This window comes from Zootoca vivipara, chromosome Z1, assembly GCF_965207765.1.
Source record: "Zootoca vivipara chromosome Z1, rZooViv2.hap1.1, whole genome shotgun sequence".
Lineage (NCBI taxonomy): Eukaryota > Metazoa > Chordata > Lepidosauria > Squamata > Lacertidae > Zootoca > Zootoca vivipara.
In genome coordinates this window covers 5,452,023-5,479,716 of record NC_142583.1, presented here as the reverse complement: position 1 = coordinate 5,479,716, position 27,694 = coordinate 5,452,023, and the positions used below count along the sequence as shown (strand labels likewise).

Genomic DNA, 27,694 nt, shown 5'->3' with positions numbered 1-27,694 from the left:
TGAACGTGACCAAATCACTCGGAGCTCCTCAGACGGATGTTCCCTATGCTATGCTGCCATTGAGATGGGAATATCACATTTGCCCCTGGAGAAGATGCTGGGGATTTGCTTGCCTTTATTCTTCTGAACGGCTCCTTTTCCTTCTGTCTGCAGCTGTGTTCTATTCCATTGTGTGCTTTGACGTTTCCAAGCTGGCTTCCTGGCTCGCATAAATTCCCACAGCAACTAGTTGTGATGTCATGTACCAAGAACTGTGACTTCAGGCAAAGTTTGAAGGTGAGGGTGGCATATAGAAGGGAATTAAGAAAACATCCCAGGCTCTTGATGAACAGCTTCTGCTTCTGAATGAATGGCTTGGTGATCCTAAAATCCTCATAGCAATTATTGAGAACAATCCATAGGAAGGAAAATTAATCTCTTAAGAATAGAGGAATGGGGACATCAATTCACAAAGGTTAATGATGGCCCCTTGCAGACTCATGAAAGATGCTAAGGAAACACACTGCTCAGAATCACACTTCTACTCTGGCTTTATTGCATAGGTTGTTAGAAGAAACACAAACACGGACTGTGGCTGAAGTACTTCTATGCAGGGCTTATTGATTCATTTATTTTTTAAGGCCAGACTAGGCAATGCATAAGACAAATCACATTTCACACAATTGCTTTCTTTTCTTTTCACCCATATGATATAAGAGAAGGGGAACAAGTTTTAAAAATGTGTGTTTGAAGTTTGATCTCCTGCTTAAAGCGCTCCCTTTCCCCAAATGAAGATTGCGGGATCAATTTTTGAAGCTCTTCCCCATTTCTCTAATTGCTGAAGGTTACATCAAGTGCTCAAGTTGGGAAGCTAAGTGGTGCCTGGGATGGATGGCTTGGATCTGGTTCGGCCCTCCAGATGTTGCTGGACTCCCCTCACCCCTCAGCCATGCTGAGGCTGATGAAAGCTGGGTCCAACAACAGTTTAGCCAACCATTCTCAAACTTTGAATGGCATGTCCCCATAAAGGAAGCAGCCCCTGACCTGGTTTGACTACAGCGGCAGGCATTCCTACCTGGTAGTGGCCATGTTTTTGCCAACCCTGCTTGCACGAATCACTACTCGGAAGTGGTACCTGTCAGTGTGGCTGTGCTGGGTTAGAAGTTACTTTTGCCCTACTGGGAGGATTTTAGAGCATCTAAGCCAAACTACTGCTCTGCTGGGCATTTAAGCACCAGGCGTTTCAGGAAAAGTGACATCAGCAGTGACAGTGAGATTTAAAACGCAGCAGCTCCAAATCCCACCCAAGCATATTTATAAATCGTCTCTATGGCAATCAAAATCTCCCTTTTCTGATTGATTGGAGACATTTCAATCTGCTTGCATATGAATTCTGAATAGGGTTGCCAGTGTATTTTTTTCTGGTCCTACTCCTGTTCCTTTAACAGGAGCCTGGAATAAAAACTTGCGCAGCTAAAGCTTTCTCTTCATATGGACGTAGAAATGGGAAATGCTTTGGCTGCTAAATTCCTTCATGCTAGGTTCCTATTAAAGGCACAAAACAATGTGGCGGTCCTCAAAGAATAGTTATTTCCACTTATGGAAATAAGTGACCGAAGGCCACATAGGATTTCAGAGCACTTGCATTTAATGTGTAGTGTAACAGAGAAAACCTTTGGCGGATGCATGTCTTTTCTTTACAAACAGAACCAGCTGATGTTCCCTCTGCAGTTATTAAACATACAAGAATCTCTCATCTTCTTTTACATTTACTTTAAAAGACATTAACATATACAAATATATACAAAGACCAACATATGTACATTAGATGCTCTAGCAAATGGGAGGGCTATTAAAAGGGATTTTCACTATGTTTTGTAAGGAACTGACCTAGATTTCATTGATTGTCCAGTGGATCAGCCTTGTCCACTCAATAGCAATATCCATTAGGACTCCAAGCAGCTTCTGGATCATTCTGTGATCAGCTATATGATAGGATCATCCTAATGTGATAATAGCTTGGGAGTCAGTTTAACCCACAAACTGCATCCCTTGGTTGTTTGCACTTAAACAGAATCTATAAACCAAATGTGGTCATTTCAGTTCAGGAATTAACTGTGACCAACTGAGATCAGTACCCAAGTTGTCATCCTCAAGGCCAGGAAAACTGACATCTAGTAGGATTTTGCTCAAACTGTCATTCATGGTGTCCAGGACCAGGCCTTCCAAGAATGAATGGTTTTCAGGAAGAGCAGAAGATTGAAGCTCTGGGGACGACTGTTTGCTGGATGCAGGAGAGCTCGTCAAGGGCCCAGAGACCATGTCATTGGTTTCTGCATTTAGGAGTGGCAGCTGTGGAGAATCACATAACGATGGCCTTAAGGGAGTGCTTCCAAGTCCCAGGATGTCCACGTTCCCCTGAAGGGATATTAATGAGGTTGGAGGGGTTCTCACAGGACTGCAAAGCAGATCACTAGTTTCCTTGACAAAAGGTGCCAATCTCCAGGGGTCAGCAGTTGTCAGGAATGGTGCTGGGGTGGTTATGGGGGCTTTACTAGGTACAGAAGAAATGGGCATCTTGCAGAACATCTCTTTTATTACAGATTTAAAAGGATTGACTTCTCCCTGAGAGCAACTAAATTGAGATGTATTTTCCAGAAGATGAGTATCCGTTTCAAATGGAGGGTCACATGACTCTGACCTACTGGTGGGTTGCAGGAGGAGGAGGACTGGTTCTTCAGAGGAAGGCAGGGCTAAGTGCTGTTTCCTTCTGGATCTGCCCACTTCTTGCCTCTCTTGTCTCTTGATAACCAGTGTGTCCAACTTGCTCCGGGATGGTGACTTGAGAGCTGTAAATGGTCTCTTCTGCTTTGCAGGTGGTGCTGGAAGGACTATGTCTGGCTGTTCACCCAGTTGCACTGGCTCTACCTTTGTGGACACTGTGGGGAGGAATTGGGGGGCCCATGTATTGGAATGAAAGTTGTCGCTCTCCTCTTTTATATGCAGGGCTGCGGTGAAGGATTCTTTGCTGATCCAACAGGCGTCCTGCTTTATGGACTGCTGGGATGTAAATGGAGATAACTCTCCATCACAAGTCTCCTCCTTTATGGGGATGGGCGCTGGGAGCAGGGCTGGCTCCTCATTGGACGGCAACCCCTACAATAGGAAGAGACAGCAAAGTATATTGCACGGCAAGATACTGGTAAAAAAAAAGCCTCACAAATCAAGGAAGTGACAGAAAAGTTAAGGACATTACAATAAGATACAGATGTGTGTGTATGTGTGTCTTGATGGGTGCTCTGCTTAATATCATTTAACCATTTGTAATGAGCTTTCTACAAATGTTCACTGTTAGTGAGGAGAAATCTCTTCCTGGCAATTGACATAGGAAGATGAGGGCAAAGCAAGAGGTTGCTCTCTCTCTCTCTCTCTCTCTCTCTCTCCGTATTGGGGAGTGGTGTCAATCTCATCCCCTGAAACACTCCAGTACTTGGGGGACCACATGCCAGAGGCAGGTATAGCCACAAGCAGCACATATTCATCAGGAATTGACTGTAAAAGAAATGCTGCCTTTTACCCCCAAGTCTGATCAGCCCTCGTAGGCAGCTGGTAACTGGAAGCTATTCAGCTCCTTATTTCAAGCTATCTGAATTCTGTAGGACTGGTTCAGAGCGCTGGGCTTTTTTAAAATGCTCATCCTTTTGCCTGGCTCACTTGATCTTCCCTGGGTGACTCCAAACACTGACAGATATAATCTCTCCTTTAAAAATTGCCAAGAAGAGCCAAAAGCTTCTGAGAGCTGTAGAAGGGCCTGTCACTGAAGCACAGGCAGCGGCAGGGGATGTGCAATGCTCAGCCAACATAGCACTGAGCAGGAGCCATTGGAGGGGGGGGGGCGGATCACAGGATTAAGGACCTAGAATTGCCCTCCGATTATTCCAGGCTACACTGCAGAAGGCAATTCAACATCTGGAGGGACAAATGTTAGCTGCCTCTAATCTAGAGCTCCTTCTCCCACACTGTGGAACTCCCTCCTCAGACAGGTTTCATTTTAACCCTTTAGGCCCCAAAATTCATCCTTTTCCGTTAATCATATTTGGGATCCCTATATGCTGGCTTTAGGTTTTCAATCCTACCTGGGAGTAAGCCCCATGAATCCAATGGGACTGCCTTTTGAGTAGATAATGCATAGGGTTGTGCAGTAAATGTCTTTTATTTTTATTCTTTACTAATTAAATTTGTATATCACCCTTCATCCAAAGATCCCAGGGTGGTTCACAACAGAAAAATACAAAATGGGAATATAAAATACAACTTTTTTTTGCTCTTCCTCTTCTACTGGTATATACTGGTAATTAATTTGTTTTGTAAGCTGCTTTGAGAGCTTTTAAAACCATTTAAATAATTTCATAATTTTGGAGGGCTTCTTTATGGGTCATTGAAGTGGCTTTAATGTATTTATTTTATTTTATGCTATGCCTTTTTGGTTCTTAATCTTTTGTAAGTTGCTTAAAGGTGTGATGCATAGTATACAATAAGTGACACATACATTTGATGATGATAGTTACAGGTAGGTAGCCGTGTTGGTCTGCCATAGACTTACAGCAGATGAACACGGCTACCTACCTGTAACTAGAACTATGGAAGGCACCACATTGAGCCGCATGAAATGGAACTCCATCAACAAGGTATCTGAAGAAGTGTGCATGCACACGAAAGCTCATTCCAATAACAAACTTAGTTGGTCTCTAAGGTGCTACTGGAAGGATTTTTTTTATTTTATCTGATGTTGATGATGATGTTTTGGGTGATTGTGGCAATTATACCCAACGAGTGCAAAATCCTTTACAAAACAGCACTATCAAATCAAGGCCTCAGTAGAAATGTGGAACGAGGGGAACCACCCTGGAAGTGGGAAATGCATGCCCCGACAGCCAGGCTGCAAATTTATTCTCATTCTCAGGCACATGCATGGAGTTGGGTACTGATACACAGTCTGACCTTTGGAGCAATGCACACCGGTTTGCTGCTCTGCATGGTCTCTGAGGCTCCCTGGGCTGCAGGAAGAGGCATCTTTGAAGAAGGTTGAAGGATGACGGACTGACTCAAAGGAAACTGAATTGGAACTAGGTAGGAGTTGACACGTGGCAGCAAGGGTTTCATTTTTCGGCCTAGCAAGGAAAAAAGAAGTCTTAGCCCAGTATCTATAAAAGGTACTTCCTCACTTTTAATTGATCAGCCACCAGAGCCTTCCCAGTTTTGCACTGGGAAATCTCTGCTTTCATCTCAGTTGCATCTGAGATGATTCCTCCGAATCAAAACTGCACACAAGATCAAATTCTTGCTGCTTTTCTGGGAATGGAAGCACTAGACCAGGGGTCCCTAAACTACAGCCCGCGGGCCAGATGCGGCCCAATTAGCCTCCCAATCCGGCCTGCGAAGACCCCTGCCGGCCGCTCTTACGGCGTGCAGCGCGGCGGCGCACTTCCAGATCAGAAAAAAGCACCGAAAATCGTTTGTGCACATGCGTATGGGCCTCTCCCGACCCAGAAGAGGTCATTTCCGGTGCACTTCCGGGTCGGGTCCGGGGGGGGGGCACTTCCGGGTTTGGGGGGGGGAGGCCCATACGCATGCGCACAAATGATTTTCAGCGATTTTTCCGACCTGGAAGCACGCTACCGCGCCAGTAAGTGTGTGTGCGCATGTGCACGGGCGCGCACTCCCCCGCCCTCCAGCCCGCTGCGCACGCACTCCCCTGCCCTCCGCGCGATCGGCGCGGCGGGCACCGGCCCAAAGCCGGGTAAGTCTGGGGTCCCCTGCACAAGACTGACTTGTGAGTATTCTACTGACAACTTGTTGTGGCTTGCGAAGCAGATCACTAGCACTGTGTTTTATGGTTGTACATAGACCATTTATTTCAAACCTGGGAATTTTTCAGTGTCTCCACATACACGGAAAGTCCCAGTCCTTAGCCAGTTAATGGGTATAATACAGACAAACGCTGGGGAAGAAGCTTGAAAAGATCTTAAATAATGAAGCTGCCTTCTGTAGAGTTAAACCCAGGATCCTGCCAGACCAGTGCTACTCTGACGGGCAACAGAGGCCTTTCACTGTACTTTAACTGGAGAAGTAAGGATTGAACTTGGGACTGTCTGCAAGTAAGCGTATGTGCTCTCATGTAGCAGGTACTGTCAGGTATTCTGCCTGGCCCTTACGGAGGACTGACATTTACCCCCTGAACTTTGCTTTGCTGGTCTCTGCTTCCTGCCTTGCTTTGCCTTTTCCATTACAGCCCTCCAGCCCTCCCATGCACATCACGTGAATATCTCCAACATATGTAGAAAACACCCTTGTCACAGTTCCCATTAAATCAACTGCTGGGGTTTTGTTAGGGAGAAGAATCATGCCACTTTCTCTGGGATTGGTAGAGATGTAGAGTATAGACTCACGTGCAGTCTGTGGCTCATTTTTACGACCACTAGTGCCTCTCATATTCTTCTGTAGATCCGGAATGTGCCGTTTTTGCTGCTACATTAGTTTTAGATTAAGAGAGACAAGAAAACAAAAGTTAGAGAAGCTGCAGTTGCCCAACTGCTTTGTATGGATCCGGAGGGCAGCGCTGAACTAATATAAGGAATTTAACTGGCACAGTCCTGCAGAGCTATGGGGCGATATGTGTCACCTCCTGCTGCAAGCAGACACCATTGTCTTTGCTGACTGTCACCCCATAGAACCCCATAGAGCCTGACAGAGGTGGCACAACAGAACTCCTTCCACAGCTGTTCTTCAGGCAGGAGGGGGGGTGAAGAGAGAAAGGAGCTGAGTTTGATAACTCTCACTGCCTGAAGAAATAAAGATAAAAAGATTAATTGTGCAGTGTGTTTCGTTCTACCCAAGTTCAACATGCTTGAGCACAATGGCAGAAAAAAAGGAGCAGCAGCAGCAAGCAGAGAGAGCACCACTTGATACACGGAGTCAGTCAAACTAGCTATTTGCAAACTAGCTATTTCCATCACATGGAAAACAGTTTTTAGTTTCAGTTCTATCAGCATTGTTTGCTGCTGTCAGGATGCAAGCGATGATGCCATGAGTCTGCCCTCCACTCATCCACCCCATTGTGCTCTCCTCTCTCACCGTGTTCTAGAAAGATATATTAAGAGGTTTCATTTGCCCATTTAAACCAAGCATTACAACAGAAGTAATCTAAAAATGCACTTGCAGTTTGTTTATTTTTTATGTACTGAAAACCCACCATTTGACCAAATATTTGCTTGTGCCCCCAAATTAATAGGCGGTGAATAAACTTAAGTATCCACTCATTGGTCCAAATAGCATGACTGCAGGTAGCCAAGGCTGCCCCATCCATTTCCCACACACTTGAAGGAGGCACAGAAGGGGAAGCTGCTGGAGGATCTCAACTCTTGACTAGTAAAGCAACCTCTATACATCTGCAGGCACCGAAAGAGGGAAGAAAGAAACCCAAGCCCAACCAGGAGGGAAGGTCTTACTGATTCCAAGAGCCCGGGTGATGCTGGTGACTGCACATCCAGTGGCTGGTGGTGGCCAAGTATACAAAAGGAATGAAAAGGAAATCGTCAGCTAAACCGGAGAACAAAGGAACATTTGGGCACAGCAGGCAGTACAGAACAATCTGTCAGTCCTCAGCGAGAAAGTAAGCTGAAAATTTTGTACAATACCATACGCTTCCAGTGATCAGAAGGTTAGCCCTGTCTGAGGCTAGATTGGGGGAGAACAAGGAGCAGACTCTTTTCAACAAAAACTTTTACAATAACCAGGCCAAACCACAAAGCGGGGTTCCAGGTTCATGTAACCCGCTGCCCCCAAACACAACTTTCTCTTAGCAAGGGAAGAAGTGTGGGTTGTCCATAGCAATCCATGGAGAAATGCAAAAATTAGCCCCTTCTGTTCCTGACTTAGGGTCTTGGGGTGTGTGTTATTTTTAAAATTTTGCCAACCTTTATACACACAACCCATTTCCATCTACACGGCACTGGAGTGCAAGGCTTCTATAGGCAAATAAGCTGTGGATTTTGGCTTAGAAGAAACCCAAGAAATATTTTGTACAGAGGAAATTTGGTGGGGAATCCAAACCTCCAGCCTGAAGCATTAACAGGGGACTACATCACATGGCTGCCGTAAGTAAGACACTGTCAGCCAAAGCCCTTTACAAACGGCAATGGGGGATAACATTCTGGATTTGACATTTTTTTGAACATTTGTGAAAAACAAACTTTTCGGATGAACACCTTTTGCTTGAGGGTAGACAATGGCTACCCAATGGCTACTGTGTTAATATATCGGATTTCTCCATTAATTCCTGGGAGCAATTTTCATCCAAATGTTTAAAAATGACTTCTCAATGGCAACCAGGAATTCATGTGTCTAGATTAGAGGTGGGGACCATAGAATCGTGGTAGAGTTGGAAAGGACCCAAAGAATCACCTGGTCCTATCCTGCAATGCAGGAATCACAGCTAAAGAATTCCGGGCAGATGGCCATCCAAGATGTTTAAAAACCTCCAATAAAGGAGAGTCCACTACCTTCCAAGGCAGTCAGTTCCACTGTCAAACAGCCCTGTCAGATAGTTCTCCTGCACATATTCTAGCTTGTCATTATCCTTCTTAAATTGTGGTGCTCAGAACTGGTCGCAGTATTCCATGTGGGGTCTGACCAAGGCAGAATAGAGTGGGACTCTTACTTCCCTTGATCTGGACACTAGACATCTGTTGATCCAGCCTAGAATAGCATTAGCTCTTTGCTGCTGAGTCATGTTAAGCTTGTGGATCCTTTTCACATGTACCACTGGCAAACCAGTTGTCCCCAATCTTATATTTGTGCATCTGATTCTTCCTGCCTACGTGTAGAAACCTTTTATTTGTCCTATTGAAATTCCTGTTGTTACTTTTGGCTCAGCTCTCCAATCTGTTAAAAGTCACATTGAATCCTGATTCTGTCTTCCAGAGCACTAGCTACTCTCCCAGTTTGGTGTCATCTGCTAATTTGATAAACATCTCTTCAATTCCTTCATCCAAGGAGACCTACATTGGCTCCTAGTACGTTTCTGAGCACAGTTCAAAGTGTTGGTGCTGACCTTTAAAGCCCTAAACAGCCTCGGTCCAGTATACCTGAAGGAGCGTCTCCACCCCCATCGTTCTGCCCGGACACTGAGGTCCAGCGCCGAGGGCCTTCTGGCGGTTCCCTCATTGCGAGGAGCCAAGTTACAGGGAACCAGACAGAGGGCCTTCTCGGTAGTGGCACCCGCCCTCTCGCCAGATGTCAAAGAGAACAACAACTACCAGACTTTTAGAAGACATCTGAAGGCAGCCCTGTTTAGGGAAGCTTTTAATGTTTAATAGATTATTGTATTTTAATATCCTTCTGGAAGCCGCCCAGAGTGGCTGGGGAAACCCAGCCAGATGGGCGGGGTATAAATAATAAATTATCATTATCATTATCATCATCATCATCATACAGTGCTACCTCGTGTTATGTACCAGCCCCTTATGAATGCTTCGGGTTACGTGCTGCTAACCCAGAAGTAGACACCTCTTGTTGCGAACTTTGCCCCGGGATGCAAGCGGAAGTCGCGCTCCGGCGGCATGGCAGCAGCAGGAAGTGCCATTAGCGAAATGGCGCTTATGTTACGAGCGGTTTCCGGTTACAAACGGACCTCCGGAACCAATTAAGTTCATAATCGGAGGTACCACTGTATAAAGGCTGAGAACAACAACGGGCCCAGGACAGAACCCTGTGGCACCCATTTTTTCTAGGATGATGAGGAAACATTAGTGAGCACTCTTGGGGTTCGGTCAGTCAACCAAATCCACCTAACAGTACGGTAATTTTCTGCAGCCCAAATTTTACCAGCTTTTCTGCAAGATTTTCATGGAGGACTTTGTCAAAAGGCTTACTGAAATCAAAGTACCAGTATGTTAGTTCCATGTGGTCCTCCGGATATTCCTGGACTACAATTCCCATCACCCCTAACCATTGGCCATGGGAGTTGAAGTCCAGTAACATTTGGAGGGCCACATGTTCCCCACGCTTATCTAGACAATGAGATAGCATTCCTTAACCCTTTTACAAGTTTATAGCCACACTATTACTTAAGAATTTCCTTTCTGTGAATTCAAGTGATCCATTTCCCTTTAAATACCAAACTTAGGTGATCCAGTGCTCACCAGCACATCTTCATCTGCCTCCTCAGAATGGGAATAGTCAGGTGCTTGAGAAATCAGGAATTGGTAGGGCAACCTCCTTTTCTGCATGAAAGGTACTCACTTTGAATACCTGGTCCAATGTCAAATAGCGGTTGGCTTCAGGGTGAATGGTCCAGAATGAGATTTTGCCATTGGCAGATGTCTCTCGAACAAACATGTCATGAAGAGAAAGATTGTGCCTTATAGAGTTCTGGATGGGAAAGGAGAAATGCTTGTTGTTGTTTTGTTATCAGTGGATTCTTCAGATGAAATCTTGATAATTCATAATTTGAATCCTCTGTATCTACAGGGGCTGTGCTCCAGCCATATTCCCCACTTTAACCCCCTAGGGTTTCCTCTTCCCGCCCCATGCAACGGCTAAGATCACTTTTGACCTTTCCAACCCCATTTTGCAAGCCACTTCTCTTCTGTAGCCCTACTTTGCACCCATTTTCACCTTCACCCCCATGTCCATGACTCCTCCTCCTCCTCTTGTGCAAGCTCCTTTGCACACAAACCAGCTCCATGCTAACCTGATGCATCTTGCTCCTCCCACACATTGTACGTAACTACTAATCACCCTTTTTGCCTTCTGCTCAATTTTGAAGCGACCATCCCATTATTCTTCAGACCATTTCATGCCCCTGCTTTCATCTTCACTCCCATTCCCATTCCTCCTACTCCCTCTGCTCCCATATTTTCATCTTCACTCCTCTTTTCCATTCACTCTCCTTACTTTTCTCAACTCTCCCTTGCACTGATCACTCCCCATTTCCATGCCTTATCCTCTCCCCATTGGTGCAGCCCCAATGCTGATATCTGTTACTGTACCTTTAAGACAAATGGCTTCTTAAGATCAAGCCTCTGAGTTGGCTTGTTCGGTGAGAGAAGATTAAATTCAGTTGGTGGATGTTGTGTTTATATGGAACTTTGCTTGTTAATAAAATACCTCTTCTAAATTACTGTACTGAATCTGGAACTGGTACCAGGAGTAAAATACATTATGAGAAGGTACTGTGAAATATTTGAGGGCTCTGCATCTTTTATCTCTCTTGCAGAAGGCAGTTGAGCAGCAGGGCGAAGTTTAAAAGAGCCCTCATTTTCTGTTCAGTGCTTCTCCCTCCTTGCTTTATTCAGACAAGATCTCCCCTTCCAGCTTCTGTTCTACCTGCCTTTTTCTTCCCCTTGACCTCAGTCAGCATTACATGGCTACTGAGAAACTCCCCCCACCACGCCTGTAGTTCCCCCCCCCAATGTTTTTTGTACTTCTCCAACCTTGTGGTGCCCCCAAACCTGCTACAGACTGAACATAAGAAACAGGGGGAAATCCTATCCAAAACAAGAAAAACAGAATTATGCAAAAGCAGGTGAATTATGTTAATGTGCTTAATTTCTATGGTTAATGTAGGTTGCAGGATTCTGCTATTCTTGGTAGAGCATTTTAATTTCTTTCCCGCAGAATACACATAGCCCTGGTAACATTTGCACCTGAAGGGAGAAAACTGATAGTTATTTGCATAGTGCACTTTCTTCCCTAGCTTTTCCTCACGCAAGCTTTACAGGTCATAGTATTTGTTACCTTCCAGCCTGGCTTGGCTACATGCTTGAAATAAGGGAAATGATCCTCAATCCAGGTGTAGATATCTTTCAGCATCATGCGCTTCTTCTCAGTACTGTTGATGGCAAACTGGATCATGGCCATATAGGAGTAGGGGGGACGTTCAGAGAAGGACTCCTGCCATGAGGTAGTAGAGGAAGAAGCTGCAGAACCTTCCTCGGCCTGACAAGAAGACAATATGAAGGGTGCAGGGCCTGTAGAATGTTAGTTATATGAAGAGCTTCTGGATTTTGATGTACCAAGCAGTGAACCTCTGAATAGTTTAGGGTTAGCCATTTTATTGGGCAAATATTTAGAGTCCATGGGGCTGCATCCCTGCTTGCTAATCCCCACTCATGAAGCCCTCACCTACTCCTCAGAGAGGGGAAACATTTTTGGCTCCATGAGTGAGATACTTACTTTGATTGGCCAAATTTGACAGGTGGGTGGGGCCAAAACAACAGGAGTGGGCAGGGGATGCAAACCCTTCTTGAATCGGAAGCGGGCTTGGATGGAATCCTAGCAAACTGAGCAGGATTAAACCTCCATTCATCAAAGGATAAGCAGAGGTGAAATCCTGCTCAGTCTGACTGTGAACCCATGTTCTTCCTGTGCATCTCACCCAGACAACACTTCCGCCTCAGGAGCAGGGAGGTGCAAGGCGGTGGCAGAACAGGATGGTTTGGGGGAAGCTGCCCCAGCCTGCTGTAATAGTTCTTCTGCAAATTATCTCTTAAGCCTCTTTAAGCGGAGGCTTGACAGCCATCTGTCAGTAATGCTGTGATGGTGTTTCCTGCTTGGCAAGGGGTTGGACTGGATGGCCCTTGTGGTCTCTTCCAACTCTATGACTCTATGATTCTATCTGGGTTGCCCACCTGCATGCATCTCCCTAGCCCGTTAGCAAAATGCTTTGCTAATGGACCTTCTCAAGGTCCATTAGCAAAGCATTTCACAGAAGTTTGTTGCAATACTGTAATTCGCAGACCTACCTGTGGCCACCAGCCAAACTGCAGCATGGCAACGGACTTACCTTCTTATGCTATGTATGGTTAATTTAGCAGAAACATAACATTGAGACTTACATTAGGAAAACCCAGGTTTCCTTACTGTGTTTGTGAAACTACATAGTCAGTGTGCTGCAGTGAAGAGAATGTGGGACATGGGTCAGGTTTAAATTCCTCCCAAGCAACAAAGCTGCTCACCGCATGACCCTGTACCAACTGTTCTCTCCCTGGTGAACGTAAAGGTGGGATTACAATGTAATACAGTGGTACCTCGGTTTACGAACACCTCGGTTTACGAACTTTCGGTTTACGAACTATCCTAACCCGGAAGTTAGTAAACCGAGGTGCCGGAGGTCTACTGAGTGTCCGATGCCTTCGGGAAGGCCGGGCCTTCGCTCCGATGCCTCCTGGAGGCCCGCAGCGAAGGCCCGGCCTCCCCGAAGGCATCGGAGCGAAGGCCAAACCTCCCCAAAGGCATCGGAGCGTCAGATACCTTCGGGGAGGCTGGGCTTCGCTCCGATGCCTTTGCGGAGGCTGGGGAGCCGCGAAAGCGGTCCCCGGCCTCCGCAAAGGCATCAGAGCAAAGCCCCAGCCTCCGGAAGGCATCGGAGCCGGGACTTCGCTCCGATGCCTTTGCAGAGGCCGGGGACCGCTTTCGCGGCTCCCAAGCCTCCGCAAAGGCATCGGAGCGAAGTCCCGGCTCCGATGCCTTCCGGAGGCCGGGGAGCGTTTCCGCGACTGGGCTGTGCAGCCGCGAAAGCAGTCCCCGGCTACCGGAAGCCGGGGACCGCTTTCGCGGCTGCACAGCCCAATCGCGAAAGTGCTCCCCGGCCTCCGCAAAGGCATCGTAGCGGCTTCGCTACGATGCCTTTGCGGAGGCCGGGGAGCACTTTCGCGACTCTCCCCGGCCTCCGCAAAGGCATCGGAGCGAAGTCCCGGCTCTGATGCCTTCCGGAGGCCGGGGAGCGTTTCCGCGACTGGGCTGTGCAGCCGCGAAAGCGGTCCCCGGCAACCGGAAGCCAGGGACCGCTTTCGCAGCTGCACAGCCCAGTCGCGAAAGTGCTCCCCGGCCTCCGCAAAGGCATCGGAGCGACTTCGCTCCGATGTCTTTGCGGAGGCCGGGGAGCACTTTCGCGACGCTCCCCAGCCTCCGGAAGGCATCGGAGCCGGGACTTCGCTCCGATGCCTTCCAGAGGCCGGGGAGCGTTTCCGCGACTGGGCTGTGCAGCCGCGAAAGCGGTCCCCGGCTTCCGGTAGCCGGGGACTGCTTTCGCGGCTGCACAGCCCAGTCGCGGAAACGCTCCCCGGCCTCCGGAAGGCATCGGAGCCGGGACTTCGCTCAGATGCCTTTGCGGAGGCCGGGGACCACTTTCGCGGCTGCAGCCCAGTCGCGGAAACGCTCCCCAACCTCCGCGAAGGCATCGGAGCAAAGCGGTTAATCCGTTCTAGGGGGTGTTTTTCCTCGTCTAGAACGGATTAATCAACTTCCCATTACTTTCAATGGGAAAGTTCACTTCGGTTTACGAACACTTCGGTTTATGAACAGACTTCTGGAACCAATTGTGTTCGTAAACCGAGGTTCCACTGTAATTGCAATCAATTATTATTTATAGCATTATGCAAATATGAATTAAAGCAACCCATACGCTGGGAACAAGTAGCCTGCCATTGCTATCAGGTGAAAGAAAGGTGCACTTAAGAATGAAGGTTCCCATCTAAGCAAGGATATTTCATGGAATATTTGGCACCGTAAATATCAATATCTGCAGTGTTAAGCCAGTTTGCAGTGAGCCTCCTTGCCCATACAGGTTGCAGTTACCAATCCAGAGACCTCCCCTGCACTTTAAATTGTGAAAGTGCCTAAAGATAAAAAGTCAACAGCAGTCTTTCCCACACTAGAAGCACTGCTGGTCCTTCTGTCTACCTCCTTCCCTCCCTCCCCTTAAGTCCTGCTCACTACAGTGGGTAGAAGGGGGCAGAGCAACACTGGGAAATCAACAGATGAGAGGGGTCTCTGCAGCCTGGTCTCACAAGAGCGCAGGTACAAAAGGAGTCTCTGAATTGCAGTCTGGCCCTATGCACAGACACCTGGCTCGGCTTCTCTTTCCTTGGGCTTTTATTTGGCTTGCTTACCTTAATAGCTTTCTGCTTGGGGGTCTGGTTCTCCTTCTCCGTTTCTTTTTTCACACTGCAAGGGCTCAGTCCACTAGAGCTCATGTTGCCCAGCCACTGAATGTTAGTCAGACTGTTGTCCAAGACACTGCTTGTTGTTTCCGCACTGCCTAGATAAATACAAACTCTTAAGTTCTCATTCTGTAATCCTAGATTCGCAAAAGAAGGCTTCAAGCTTGTTCTTTCAGCAGACAGAGTTTTCAGTATCTTAGAAAGAGAGGCCTACAATGGAGTTTGGGCAGAAGCACTTGAAATAAATTGAGCTTCACATACTCTCTCTGCTCAGTCCTATGCACAGTTATGGTTGCCAACATGTTATTGGCCCTGCTTCTGTGCCCTGAAGTACAGTTTGACAGGCAGAAATTTAAGAATGTAGATATTATTGTTGAAGGAGAACAGTCAATCTCGGTTGCCAAATGTAATCCATTCTGGAACACCATTCAACTTCCGACTGGTTGCAAGAGCTTCTTGCACTCAAGGGGAAGCTGCGTTGGACGTTTGGGTTCCAAAAAAATTCGAAAAATTGAGCATTTACTTCCAGGTTTTCAGCGTTCGGGAGCTGAAACGTTGGAAAATGGAGCCGTTTGAGAATCAAGGTTTGACTGTACTAGATTCTATTCCCATTACTATACGTTGTAATTCCTAGAATGCAAGGGGTTGGACTAGATGACCCTTGGGGTCCCTTCCAATTCTATGGTGCTATGATTTTACCAGTCTTTCATGAAGCTTTAGTAAAAGACTATAATTTAAAGATTGGAAACTGGCACCTGCAGATTTAAACAATAAGCTCCCCCACTTTTGCTACGTTATCCTTAAGGCTGCCTCATCCCTTGCCTGAAACAATTGGTTCTAGTTCCACCACAATTTTTCCTGCCTACCACATTCAAAGTAGCAGAATTGTGACCTCCTCCATTTCCTATACTCGTACCATAGACATGCCCCTATCAAAGGAACTACTTTGCTCTGAACCCGGTGCAAGGAAATCCATTTCCCCTGGTGGGGAAATGTAACAAACAGCTTCCCCTGTACCTCTGCCTTTCCTACTCATGCTGTCACAACAGATTATTTAATACATGGTGCAAAGCACCATCCAGTCACAGCCTGCTATCACATAAAGACACTTCCACTCCAATTGCCAATTACAGGGTACATTGAATGGGGCTATATATCTCTGGCCTCATGCTCTGCACACTTGCCACTCTCAAGTGGCAACCTTAGAGATGGGAGACTGTGAGGAAAGTGCACTTTGCACACAAAAAGAGCACTTTGTACAGAATAGCAATCTGTTGTGAGGACAGGGTAACACCTCTCTGCTCGAGGTAGGGAACCTGTTCTAAGACTCCAGGGCACAAGCACCCAACAGCATCCTCCACTCCACCAACTGGGGGCGCCAGGACAGAGCATGGCACGCAGGTAAACAAGGGAACGGATAATACCTGGTACACTTTCCACCACCACCCCCTTTGCCATTTTGGAATACAGTGGTGCCTCGCTTAACGAATGCCCTGCTTAACGAAATTTCCGCTTAACGAAAGGATTTTTCGAGCGGAGGTTGCCTCGCTAGACGAATTCATTTTATGAAAAATTCGTCTAGTGAATCGCGGTTTCCCATAGGAATGCATTGAAATTCAATTAATGCGTTCCTATGGGCAAAAAAAAATTCAAAAGAAAAATTAAATGCATTCCTATGGGATTTGCTAGACAAATTTTTCGTTATAAGAAAAGACCCATGGAACGAATTAAATTCGTCTAGCGAGGCACCACTGTACTGTATTTTGCACCAACTCCTCTCTCCTAAAAGCAGTCTTAATATATGTGTTGCGGGTGCCAGCACAAAAGAGGTGACTGTACTCCATACTGGTGAGCAAACACAAAATGCACTGCCTAAAAGCCTCCCTCCCTTCCCCACACCCAGAAGAGGCCCTGTCCCTCCCCCCCACCAACTAGTAGCAATCCAGTAAAGAGAGGGCTGCCCCATGTTTCATAAGGAGAAGAACTACATACTGTTTTCTTCCTGTTCTCGTCCATCCATAGACAGCAGCTCTTCCATTAATGCAGAGCTTTGCCCAATGTACTTTTCATCCTCTTCTGCCTTGTTGTGGGCAGTGCTGTGCTCCTCATCAGGTTTGAAAAGATTATTGAACTCTCTTCTCTCCATTCTAGGAGAGCTGCTCCTGATGAGAATAAATTTGCTAGGCCCATTACTGCCAGATTCTTTCCCCCTGGCAGTTAGAGCATCAATGATACTTTGGACATCTGTGTTAGCAGGAATAGCTACCACCTGTGCATCTGACAAGGTCGGGTGGTCTATTATCTTAATCCCCCCCACAGGGGCTTCTCGATTTCCAGGTTCCGTTTTGTTTGTGCCATGCTCCTTAGGTTTTGCTTCTTCCTGCTTAGGAGACCCAACATTCTGGCCACTTGGCTCATCTCCTGCTAATGTGCTAGCCGCATCGCTATGTGGGAAAGACAGCTTCCGTCTCTTGAGAATCAGGGGCCTGTGAGGGCTGCTCTTCATCCTTGACCTGTGCAGTCAGTCTCCATTGAGGACAGAATGAAGGAACCTGAAAAACACAAAGAACATTTCTGTCCAGTTGAGAACATGTGACAAATTGCAAGGGAGTGTCTTGAAATCAGCTGCTAGGTTTCCTGAAATATATATATATTAAATAAATGAATTGTGTTCTATAGTAGGAATCTTCAACCTTTTCAAACCTTGGGTCCACTTTTAACCCAAACATGTTTCTGAGGATCCATTTCTTACTATTGTGCCCCACCTTAGACCAGTGGGTCCCGCTCTGCTACTCTGCCTCAGGATCAAATAGTGCTCTACAGTAAATGCAGGTATGTAAAATAAGAGCTGATTAATGATACACATGCAACCTCTAAGTTTCAGAAACAATATCATTTGATGGGGAGCAAGACAAACGCTACTGCCACCCAGGCCCTGTTGGTGGCTTCCCAAAAGTTTGCCACTGTTGTTATGCATTGACTGGGTTGCCTATGGTATGTTAGCTGGACCAGGAAGGAAGGTTTTCTAAACTGGAATTTAGAACTGGATTCCCCTCTCCCTTTGGGAACATTAATGTGCTAGAAATGACCAACCCAGATATGAACAGTTAGGCAGCTACTAACTTTTTATTTGGGCCAGTAACTTTTGTGGTTTGTGTGCAAGGTTTAGCAAAATTAGGGAAATAAAGAAATTAAAGCTCAGAATAAGACTGCTGTGGGTTAAACCACAGAGCCTAGAGCTTGCCGATCAGAAGATCAGCAGTTCGAATCCCCGCGACAAGGGTGAGCTCCCGTTGCTCGGACCCTGCTCCTGACAACCTAGCAGTTCGAAAGCATGTCAAAATGCAAGTAGATAAATAGGTACCGCTACAGCGGGAAGGTAAACGCCGTTTCCATGTGCTGCTCTGGTTCGCCAGAAGCGGCTTGGTCATGCTGGCCACATGACCTGGAAGCTGTATGCCGGCTCCCTCGGCCAATAATGCGAGATGAGCGCCGCAACCCCAGAGTCGGTCATGACTGGACCTAATGGTCAGGGGTCCCTTTACCTGTACCATAAGACTTTAATTTCCTTATTCCTGGAGGGAATTTGTTATCTGGCTTTCTCATTACCATAAAAAATATGCTGCTAGCTATAAAAGTTTGGATGGGATGTGAGCAAATAAACTGCAGCTGAATTCAGAAAAGATGGAGGTACAGTTAGTGCATAATTGCTTCCTACCCTTTCAGACTAGTACATCAAGTGCAATTCCTCATGGACAACCTAGAGGGCCCCTTCTGCTTGCCCTCCTGAGGTCCCAGACCGCTGGAAAAGCATGCAGCAAAGTGCAGGAGATGGTCCTTGGAAGCGCTACCGGTAGTTCAGTTACACCCAAGTGACTTACACTTTTGTCTTTGAGCACTAAGATTTTAATCCTATTGCCAATGTGTTTTCACTGCTCTACTATTTTAAACTGTTTCTGAATTGTTTTATTTTGATTTTTTTTAAAACAATATTTCTTTAAGCTGCTCTACGTCTGCGAGAACTAATACTGAGGGGTAGGATATCAATCTCATATCTAACTCATTAACCAACTAAAATATTTTCATGATCAACTCCCAGTATGCAGCGTTAGAAACTGGGATAGAAAAGCTAGGAGCCAAATGGCTCCTGGGACCTGGGTGGTGGGCACCAAATCAGAAAGTCTAGTTGCCATTTCTGGGGAGGGTCAGGAACACTTTTTATTTATTATTTTGATAAGCATGAACAAATATGCAATTCACAAAAGTGACACATTGTTAGTATTACACAAATTAAACAAGTAAGAACGGAAATTGTTAATACTTGTTTAATTTGGTGTTTACAATAAAAGTACTGGTACCATACTTCAGTTTTCAAAACACTCTACTCTTTATTGTTAAACTCCTTAACATATTGCCTATCCTTAACATACGCTTTGAGGCTTCAAAGAGCATACATTTCAGTAATCCTTGAGAGTCAGCCAGGCGCTGAAAATGTCACCTAGACCTTTTGAGGTGCTCACAAATGGATTATTTCTAGGTGCGAAATGCGCCTGGCACCCTGCTAATTTCAAACCCTGCCAGTGTGTTAGGCTCTGCTTTCATTGATGGTAAGCCTCAAGGCAAGCACAGAAGCTTGCAAACCTTGATTTTTGCACCATGTGTTTGATCATTTGTAAGACAGCACTGATTCTCACCTAAACTGGGGGAGAAGGCTCCAGCCTCTTTCCAGATTCAGAAGCTGAAGTCATTCTTGCCTTCATAATTTTGAGTCTAGATTACTGAAATGTTGTTAACATAGGGCTACACTTAATGATAGTTCAGAAGCTTCAACTAGTACGAATGGAGCAGTCCGCCTTCTGATGAGAATGGGTTAGCAAGTGTCTTTTAAACCGGGGGCTCCTGCTCTGGGCACAATGCAAGGCACTGGTTATTATTACCTTTAAAGCCATAAATAGATGGGACTAAGAGTTTCATTGATTTTTACTAGTGTATTATTTGAGTTTTCCCCATTTCCTCCCGTAAGTACTGGAAACAGCTGGCAATGTCCTGGCAACTACTTTTTCCCTGGAAAAAAGCTGATCCTGCAAGGAAATGAGATAAAATGCTTCACAATCCCGGTATTTATTTTAAATTAAATTTCTTCATTTCACTTTGCAATATATAATAAACAAGAACTGTTACAAATGTCTTTGCATTACTCACCAATCAGAGCATTCATAATATAATGAATGAAAGGGAAATACTTTGTCACACCATACAAATTACAACACCAGAATATACACTAATCAATAAGTCCTTCTCTGTTCTTCCTGTCTCATGTAAGATAAAAACTCTTGTCCCCATTTCATCCCGTAAGTACTGGAAACAGCTGGCAATGGCTTTGTCACTACTTTTTCCCTGGAAAAAAAGCTGATCCTTCAAGGAAATGAGATAAAATCCTTCATAATCCCGGTATCACCCAAAGAAAATTGTACTGGCTGCCTCCATAAGAAGGTCTTTGCACCTCAGAACACGACCAGCTCTTGGTTCATGTAAGGCTTTGGCCAAACTCATCCTGCTTTGCCAGAATACATCCCAAACACTCCTGCAACCATACATACAAAACAAGGGAAGAGCAGCAGTGATGAGCAAACTCTGACATTATGGGTCCTCCCCAGTTCAATTTTGAAAACCACTGCCCCAGAAGAATAGACGGAAAAGTCCCACATTGAAATAACAAATAGAGGAAAAGGGGAAACATGTTCCTGAGCTGAATGACAAACATTTAAGAAAGCCACAAGCCATTCTTCAAAAATCTATCCAACTGTCGTTTCTTGAAATCAGAAATCTTTGCTCCTGTGGCTATTCTGTTGAACATAGAAGTAACTGATCAGATTTAATGGAGAACAAGAGGGACGTACAGTATACATTTGCCTTATCCCCATGGTAATGAGGCCCAAATGTTCAGGAATAACTAAACTGGAAGGTATTCCCCAAGGGAGCTAGCTTAGCAAGCTGCTAGTGATAGAGTAATTAATAACAACTTTCTCTCACCAAATGGAGCACAAAAATAAGATGAACTCAACTCATCAAGGTCCTATGTGACAGACCTGCCCAGCCACAGTCTCCATGTAGCCGTTAACAGAGGCCAACCAGTAGGAATGCCCAACATTCCATGGAGGTTATTATTACTCTCCCTCCGGCATCAAGCACATAGGAGCTACACAAGCTTTTCCCAGCATCACAATGAACAGTCTTCAAAATATGGCTAACATTCATCCCCTTAAAAATCTTAGCTATTATAATCACCCCATGTGAAGGACTTGATAACTTTGTAAACTCTTGTTGCAATTGACATTGATGATTGAGCAAAGGACTGGGTAGTAATGACCTTCTTTGCCCATCCATTTGTTTACACATGAACAGTTTATTCAAAGTTGCCTGTTCATGTAGCTGATCAATATACATCATTGTCTGAAGTTCATTAGAGCATACTTCCAGGTAGGTTTATGTAGAATTGCAACCCCAAAGTGTTGCATTTATTTATTTTTTAGTACTAACTCCAGAACTGCTCAAGACTTAGCACTTCTTCCCAGAAATTAAGCATGGCTGATATTTATTCTACTTATTATACAAGTGGTGCTGATTCTTTCTTTTTTGGCCAGTTTAAGAGAATGTTAGTTGGTATCCATTTGTCTCAGGAGACAATGGAAGACTGCTCTTTTGGAGGTAAAGTCAAATCATTGGAGAGTACAGCACATGGTGTGTCTCTAGAGACCAGTATGGGAAAGACATGTTTTGGATGCAGTTAGGGCAGATGAAGGTGTCCGATTGTGCTGCTGCATGTGTACTATGTAGTCTCTGCCAATTTTGGACAAATTGCTGTAATTTCCTGCCTTCATGAATACTGGTCCATAGGAAGCACCTCAATCTTGCTTTGCAGAATGCTTGCATTATTTTATAAGAAAACTGTGGGATAACTAGCCTCATATAACCAACATGCTTAAGTCTAATCAATGCACAGAATAAGCTGTCTGGCTAGGCTTTTCTCACCTTGGGAGGGACTAAGTAATCAAGCCTTTGCTCCCCTTCAGTCTACCAGAGAAGTTCAAAGTGTGAAAAGGTTTTGAGCTGGTTGCTACAGCTCAGACTGCATGGCTCTTACAAGCCATTACTGTGTTCCTATACCAATAATTTAGGAACTTCCACTATTGCAACTAAATCAGGTTTTACTGCCTATGCAACATTTTCTGACTGCTGTATTGAAAAGCATATGAACTTGGTATTTGGAGTTTATAAATAAACCATTATTACCTTACTTTTTTTCTATGCTAGCGGAAAAGGGGAACTTTGGAAGGAATTTAGAAGGACATTTTTAAAGGTCTAACAGCTTATATTTCCATGCTTTGCTGCACATTCTGTGATTTAAAATCTGTGCTGGGGTTCTTGCACCAAAGAGTACTTGCCCCAAACCTGGATCTTGACATCCAGGAATTCTCCTATTTACATACCATTTTTTCCTTGCCACCAACAAAAACAATAGTAAGCAATAATTTCACCTCACTGCTGCTGCCCATAAAACACCCTCATATTCCCAGCCAGTAGGCCGCCTTGCCCAAGGGGTGTGTGAAACAAGCAAGGGACAGTCAGGCAAAAGCTGGAGATTTCATAGCAATTACTGTTAAGCTTCTCTCTCTCTCTCTTTGCTGTTGTAGGAAAACCATATACTTATATGAAAGGGCTGGTGCTGTCTGTGCAGTTTTTATTGTAATTACCGGTATGTTTTAGACAGATTTTATACATTTATCTAGTTTTAATTCTATCAGTGTTTAGGTGTTTTTAATGATTGGTTTTCCTATGTTTTTAGCAGCGGAAAAGGTGGGGTATGAATATAATAATAGTAGTAGTAGTAACAGTAACAACAACACCACCAGCAGCGGCAGCAGCAGCACCCTTCAAGGGCCTTTCTGGGGCTCCTTCCCCCGTGGCCTTCCTGCAGAGGCCCCTCCTCGCCGCGGGGCGAGTTCGCGCAGGACTAGCGCCTTAACTGAAAGCGCCGTTGAGACGCCGAGCTTACGTCACCTTCGGCAGCGCCGCCTCGCTCGCTCCCTGCCGGGAATCTCCTCCTCAGGCTTCGCCGCTCGGCTCCGGTTCGGGAGAGGGACCCCGCGCCTGGCTCTTCGTGGCTGCCGGGGCGCGCGTGCGCGTGTATTTGGCAAGCGCCGCCTGGCTCTTCGGGCCGGGCCGCGGCCTCTTCGCCCTTCGCCCGGCTCCGCCGCCGCCGCCGCCGCCTTTTCCTTCGTCCGTCCCGGTTGTTTGAATTTGGCGCCCGGAGAGCTCGGTTCGCGTCACGTGACACGCCGGGACCAATCGGCATCGGGGCAGAAGACCGGAAAACGTCTGCGTGCCCAGAACGGAGGCGGGGCCTCGAGGGGCTGTGGGCGGAGAGAGGGCCGGGCTCCGGATCGGGGGCTTCGGCGGGATCCCTCCGAGAAGATCTCGGTGCGTCTGGCGGCGCTGCCCCCAAGCCCCGGGGGGGGGGGACTCGGAGATGGGAGGGGAGGGGGGCTGCGGCAGGACCCTCTCAAGGAGGCTCAGCCGAAACAAGGAAAGGGGCAGGGCTGCCAGGGAACAGGGGGGGCCGATGGCGGGTTGGAGAGGGGCCCCCCTCGGTTTCTTAAAAAAAAAGAGTTAAGAATCGGGAGCGTCAGAAGGCACCCAAGGGAGGGGGGGCACCGTATTAAAGATAAATTCATTTTTGTGGAGATCGTTGTTGTCTTTGAGCTAGAGCGCAAGAAGATATCAAGCAATCGATGGCAGAAACACATTGAATTTCTCTCTGCAGGTCTAGAAGCAGATTGTCATATTTCTAAGGAGTGCCATTCGGTTTCCTCCCCATTGACATCGGGGGACATCATGAAGCTGAACATTTTATTCAAAGCTGTTGATGCCTCCAAAGAAGAGGCGTGTAAGCAAAGGATGGAAAGGAGAGCTCTTGTTCACTGAGGCCCCCAAAGAGGGGCTTGTGTACCCCTATGGAACGCCACTTCATCCAGGGGGAAGTCCAAGATGTGTACCCACCAAACCACTAAATCAGACTGGGAGTATTTGGGTATGGTTTTGTCTTTTCCTTTATATTGTGCGAATGTACTGTTAATGCACAATTGTAGCACATGCTTGGTGTCCTCACTGTTTTCTGTGCTCTGTGTTCAAAAGCTCACTGTCCTGCCCTTGCCTTGCAAAATAAGACCACAAGTTATTATTTTTCTTTCTTTTTTTTAAGCTTGCCTGCCCATTTTTCCTTGGAAAACTCAGCTCTTGTTAATTATTCTTATCTCTCTTTACTTACAACTATCACTTTAGATTATTTTGGCCTAAAAAAATAGTTGAAAACTGTTTCATACCCCCAAATTCTCTTTCCACTCTGGAGACAGTTATTTCAGTGGAATTCTGTTCATAGAACATTTCAAACTTGACTCTGTTTCAACATTTGTATCAGAAGTATGTTCTTGACCACTAAGCATATGCCATAAAAAACGTTTTGAGTATTTTATGGTGCTGTGGGACACTGTTTTTGTTGCAACAGACTTAACATAACTGTCTGTCTGGAAATTGCCAACAGAAGACAAGGCAGAGCTCGGCTTGCAGCTATGAAACCATTACAGTGCTTATTTTGCTCATAATTATGGCGGTTTGGTGCCTTCTCTTCATGAGAGGGAAATAATAAATAAAATAATAAGGTAACAATTCCATGCACATTTACTTGGATGAAACCTCTTGAACCCAGTGAGTCTTGCTTTTGAGAAAATAGGCATAGGATTACTGTAAATCACATGCAGGAGATTTGGTTTTGGTTTTAAAAATCTGGATATTTAGAAAATGAATATAAATACAATATAATGTTTGCACAACCCTTTCTGGCAATTTCCGAAGAGGGATTGGATATCAATGAGAAGCTGATTAAGCCAATCCCTACCTCTGCCCATTTATTAATGGCTCCACTCTTGTACTTCCATTTTGCGACTGAGTAATTTTTAGTCCTCTTACATGGGCCCTGGGGCTAGAAAGTTTGGGAGCCCTTGATTTAGAATATGCATAGCAAAGGGGTAAATGAAGCATTTATCCATCATTTGCTAATTTCTTACACTGCCTTCAACTGTAATATGGGGATAATACAGACTTATGTTGTAGAACTATTGCAAGGATTACTAAGAGTGTGCATTAAGGTATTTGAAATAGGGATGCTTGTGTTAGCTTATTATTATTGCTTATTTTTCTCAGATAATTCCAGAGTTTGAGAGTGAGAGTGCCAGGTCACTGGGTCTCCAGAGGTCATGCCATGGTTCCTCAAACGTGAAAATAAAGGATACCAGCCATGCCATCCCTGTGGTGGCAGGAAGGCGTTGGAGGCCTGCAGCTTACAAGTTTTCTCCACTAATGTTTGAGAATGCAAAAACAGAATCCTGTGCCGTGGGGACTTCAGAACACCCTTTGGACTTCGGTGGCCAAGCAGGAAACTTTGAGACATGCTGTAACCAGCCACGGGCAGCTTCCATCAACCCTACAAGCAGTTCTAGGGCTGGGATGGAAAATCCTTGTCACTGTTCCTTATCTCCTTATGCTGACCCAGTTGCATTCAGCCCACCAGAGATATGCACTCCAGAACAGCCCTCCATTGAGGCCCATAATTATTGTCTGCCCCAGATGGATAGCTTTACTCCTGGTCCATTTAGTAATCATGTTGGTGAGGATATTTCTAATGACTTTGAGGCTACAACTGTGCTGGTCAAGGACACTCCTGAGCACGAATATGGAGTTAAGGTAACATGGCGGAGTCGATCTCTCTTAATGAAATACCTCAGAGAAAAAGGAATGCTGAGCACCAGGGACATCTTAGTAAAGACACAAATGAGTGCAGTGCTTACTGAGGCTGGAGATAGCCAATAGTTTTGAAAGATCAATCTCTATTTGTGGTGTGTTCATCCAATCCAAACAGATTTTGCAGGTTTTTATAGTTAAAAAAATGCAAACGTGTTTGACTAGAAGTGACAGCTGGGATACCAAAAGAAGCAATGCCTCTGCCAAAAACTGCTTTCAGTACTTCTAAACCTGGAGTGGAAAAATAGCTTGAACAAAACGTTTTTGTGTATGGTAAACCGTCTAAATAATTTGAGAAGGTGGTATACTTGCTAGATAAAGCACAGGAGCATTTAATAAATAAATTAAAGCAAAAGGGTCTGGTGTTTCTGGAAAGACATCCCTTATCGTACCTCCCCAATAAATGAATACAGTACCAAGTTATTTCTGTATTCAATGACTTCACTACTGATCTCTGCCATGACTTCAAGTATGGATATAGCCAGCAGTATTGTACGGTCTCTACTGCCTATTATGCTTCATGTTGTAGGATCTTGATTACCTGATTCACTTAGAGCAATGCTGGAAGGAATTACTTGTTTTGGGTTTTTTAAAAAAAATCCTAATAAAAGCATTGTTCTGTCCGTGTGGCTATTAAAAAATGCAGTGACAAACATTTTATTAATAAAGCAGTTTGCTTTATTTTTATGGCCTTTTAAATCACAAAATCCTAAATTATTTCCTCAGGCCAAGTGTTTAGCATGCTGCTTTATGGTGGTGAGTCATGGATAACTTACATCCACCAGAAGCACCACCTCAGTGCCTTCCACATGCACTGCATCAGGAAGATTTTGGGCATCACGTGGTAGGACAGAGTCTCAAAGAAAGATGTGCTCTCCTGAGCCCACATTCCCAGTATGTTTGCACTTCTGTCTCAGCGATGTCTATGCTGGCTCAGTCATGTCCACAGAATAGATGGCAGGATCCTGAAGGATGTGCTCTTTGGGGAGCTGGCTTCATGCACCAGGCCAGCTGGATTTGTACAGTAACTATTACAAAGATGTCTGCAAATGTGACATGAAGGCTGGCAACATTCACCTTGCCATGTGGGAATTCCTTGCAGGCAATTGTAGTTCCTGGAGACAGCCAGCTAAGGTTGTTGGCAGGATTAAGAAGGCATCTACTGAATCCTCAAGGTTGCCACACTTTATGTGAAGGGGTGGTTTCGAGAAAGTGTAGAAACCAAGAGCAGGCCGCAAATTTTGTGTAAATCAAATTTGATGTATGTGGGTTCATATTTAAATAATTAACTTGGGGAGGATCATGTAGAAAATCCTAGGTACAATCCCTGACGTTGCCAGGTAGAGTTGGGGATGAATCCTGCCTGAAACCCCAGATAGCCACTGCCTTCTAGTGTCAATTACAGTCGTACCTTTGTTTTCAAACAGCTTAGTTCATGAGCAATATGGAATTTGAACGCCGCAAACCTGGAAGGTGGTGTTCCAGTTTGCGAATTTTGCCTCGGAAGCCACACTCCTGCAGCCAATTGGAAGCTGTGCCTTGGTTTCTGAACATTTCTGAATGCATTTTGTTAGAAAACCAAGGTATGACTATACTGAATTAGACAGGCCAGGAAGATCCAGTCTTGGGACTTTATGTTGAAGGGTGGGTAAGAAATTGAATTCATGACGTTGGCAGTGATAGCTGGTGTTTGGTGTACCTGGTGGGGTGGGGGTGGGGTTCGTGGGTCACAGGGGTGTGGTAAGTTCTGGTTTTCTCGCTTGCAGAGTTGCTGTAGACATTATAAATAAACACCTTGCTAGAGTTTCACGTGTGGATTCTTACCAAAGAAACCCTGTTACTCGGAAGTAAGC

At 45.5% G+C, this 27,694-nt stretch overlaps 2 protein-coding genes across 6 annotated transcripts; one reads left to right on the top strand and one right to left on the bottom strand.

The window, feature by feature from the left end:
• Nucleotides 1-512: 512 nt before the first annotated feature.
• On the bottom strand, nt 513-23,322 carry FOXM1 (forkhead box M1). Of its 5 annotated transcripts, XM_088660839.1 has the most exons (10): nt 23,046-23,315; nt 19,922-20,065; nt 16,977-17,536; nt 14,934-15,082; nt 11,779-11,979; nt 10,282-10,410; nt 7,488-7,532; nt 6,429-6,507; nt 4,981-5,150; nt 513-3,135 (listed from the first exon to the last, which is right to left on the bottom strand). In XM_088660839.1, exons 3-10 carry the CDS (start codon nt 17,488-17,490, stop codon nt 2,074-2,076), a joined length of 2,349 nt encoding a protein of 782 aa, XP_088516965.1. In that variant the 5' UTR covers nt 17,491-17,536; nt 19,922-20,065; nt 23,046-23,315; the 3' UTR covers nt 513-2,073. The 5 variants fall into 5 exon arrangements, with proteins under 5 accessions (XP_088516965.1, XP_088516968.1, XP_088516967.1 ...); XM_088660842.1 differs by lacking the exon at nt 19,922-20,065 and having other exon boundaries at nt 11,779-11,934; nt 23,046-23,322; XM_088660841.1 differs by lacking the exon at nt 7,488-7,532 and having other exon boundaries at nt 23,046-23,293.
• An 80-nt stretch (nt 23,323-23,402) lies between these two features.
• Nucleotides 23,403-26,196, top strand: RHNO1 (RAD9-HUS1-RAD1 interacting nuclear orphan 1). Its single transcript, XM_088660864.1, has 3 exons — nt 23,403-23,465; nt 23,809-24,075; nt 25,245-26,196. The coding sequence occupies exons 2-3, from the start codon at nt 23,911-23,913 to the stop codon at nt 25,908-25,910; spliced, it is 831 nt and encodes a 276-aa protein (XP_088516990.1). The 5' UTR covers nt 23,403-23,465; nt 23,809-23,910; the 3' UTR covers nt 25,911-26,196.
• Nucleotides 26,197-27,694: the final 1,498 nt, after the last annotated feature.

What these genes read in the sequence shown, in the direction of transcription:
- FOXM1 (XM_088660839.1), bottom strand. Translation starts at nt 17,490, where the DNA reads ATGAAGAGCAGCCCTCACAGGCCCCTGATTCTCAAGAGACGGAAGCTG. An exon ending in ACGAGAACAGGAAGAAAACA is followed by an intron (nt 15,083 to 16,976) that starts GTATGTAGTTCT and finishes GTATTTATCTAG; the next exon opens with GCAGTGCGGAAACAACAAGC. An exon ending in CGGTGTGCATTGCTCCAAAG is followed by an intron (nt 3,136 to 4,980) that starts GTCAGACTGTGT and finishes TTCCTATTGTAG; the next exon opens with GGGTTGCCGTCCAATGAGGA.
- RHNO1 (XM_088660864.1), top strand. Translation starts at nt 23,911, where the DNA reads ATGCCTCCAAAGAAGAGGCGTGTAAGCAAAGGATGGAAAGGAGAGCTC. An exon ending in ATCAGACTGGGAGTATTTGG is followed by an intron (nt 24,076 to 25,244) that starts GTATGGTTTTGT and finishes TATTTTTCTCAG; the next exon opens with ATAATTCCAGAGTTTGAGAG.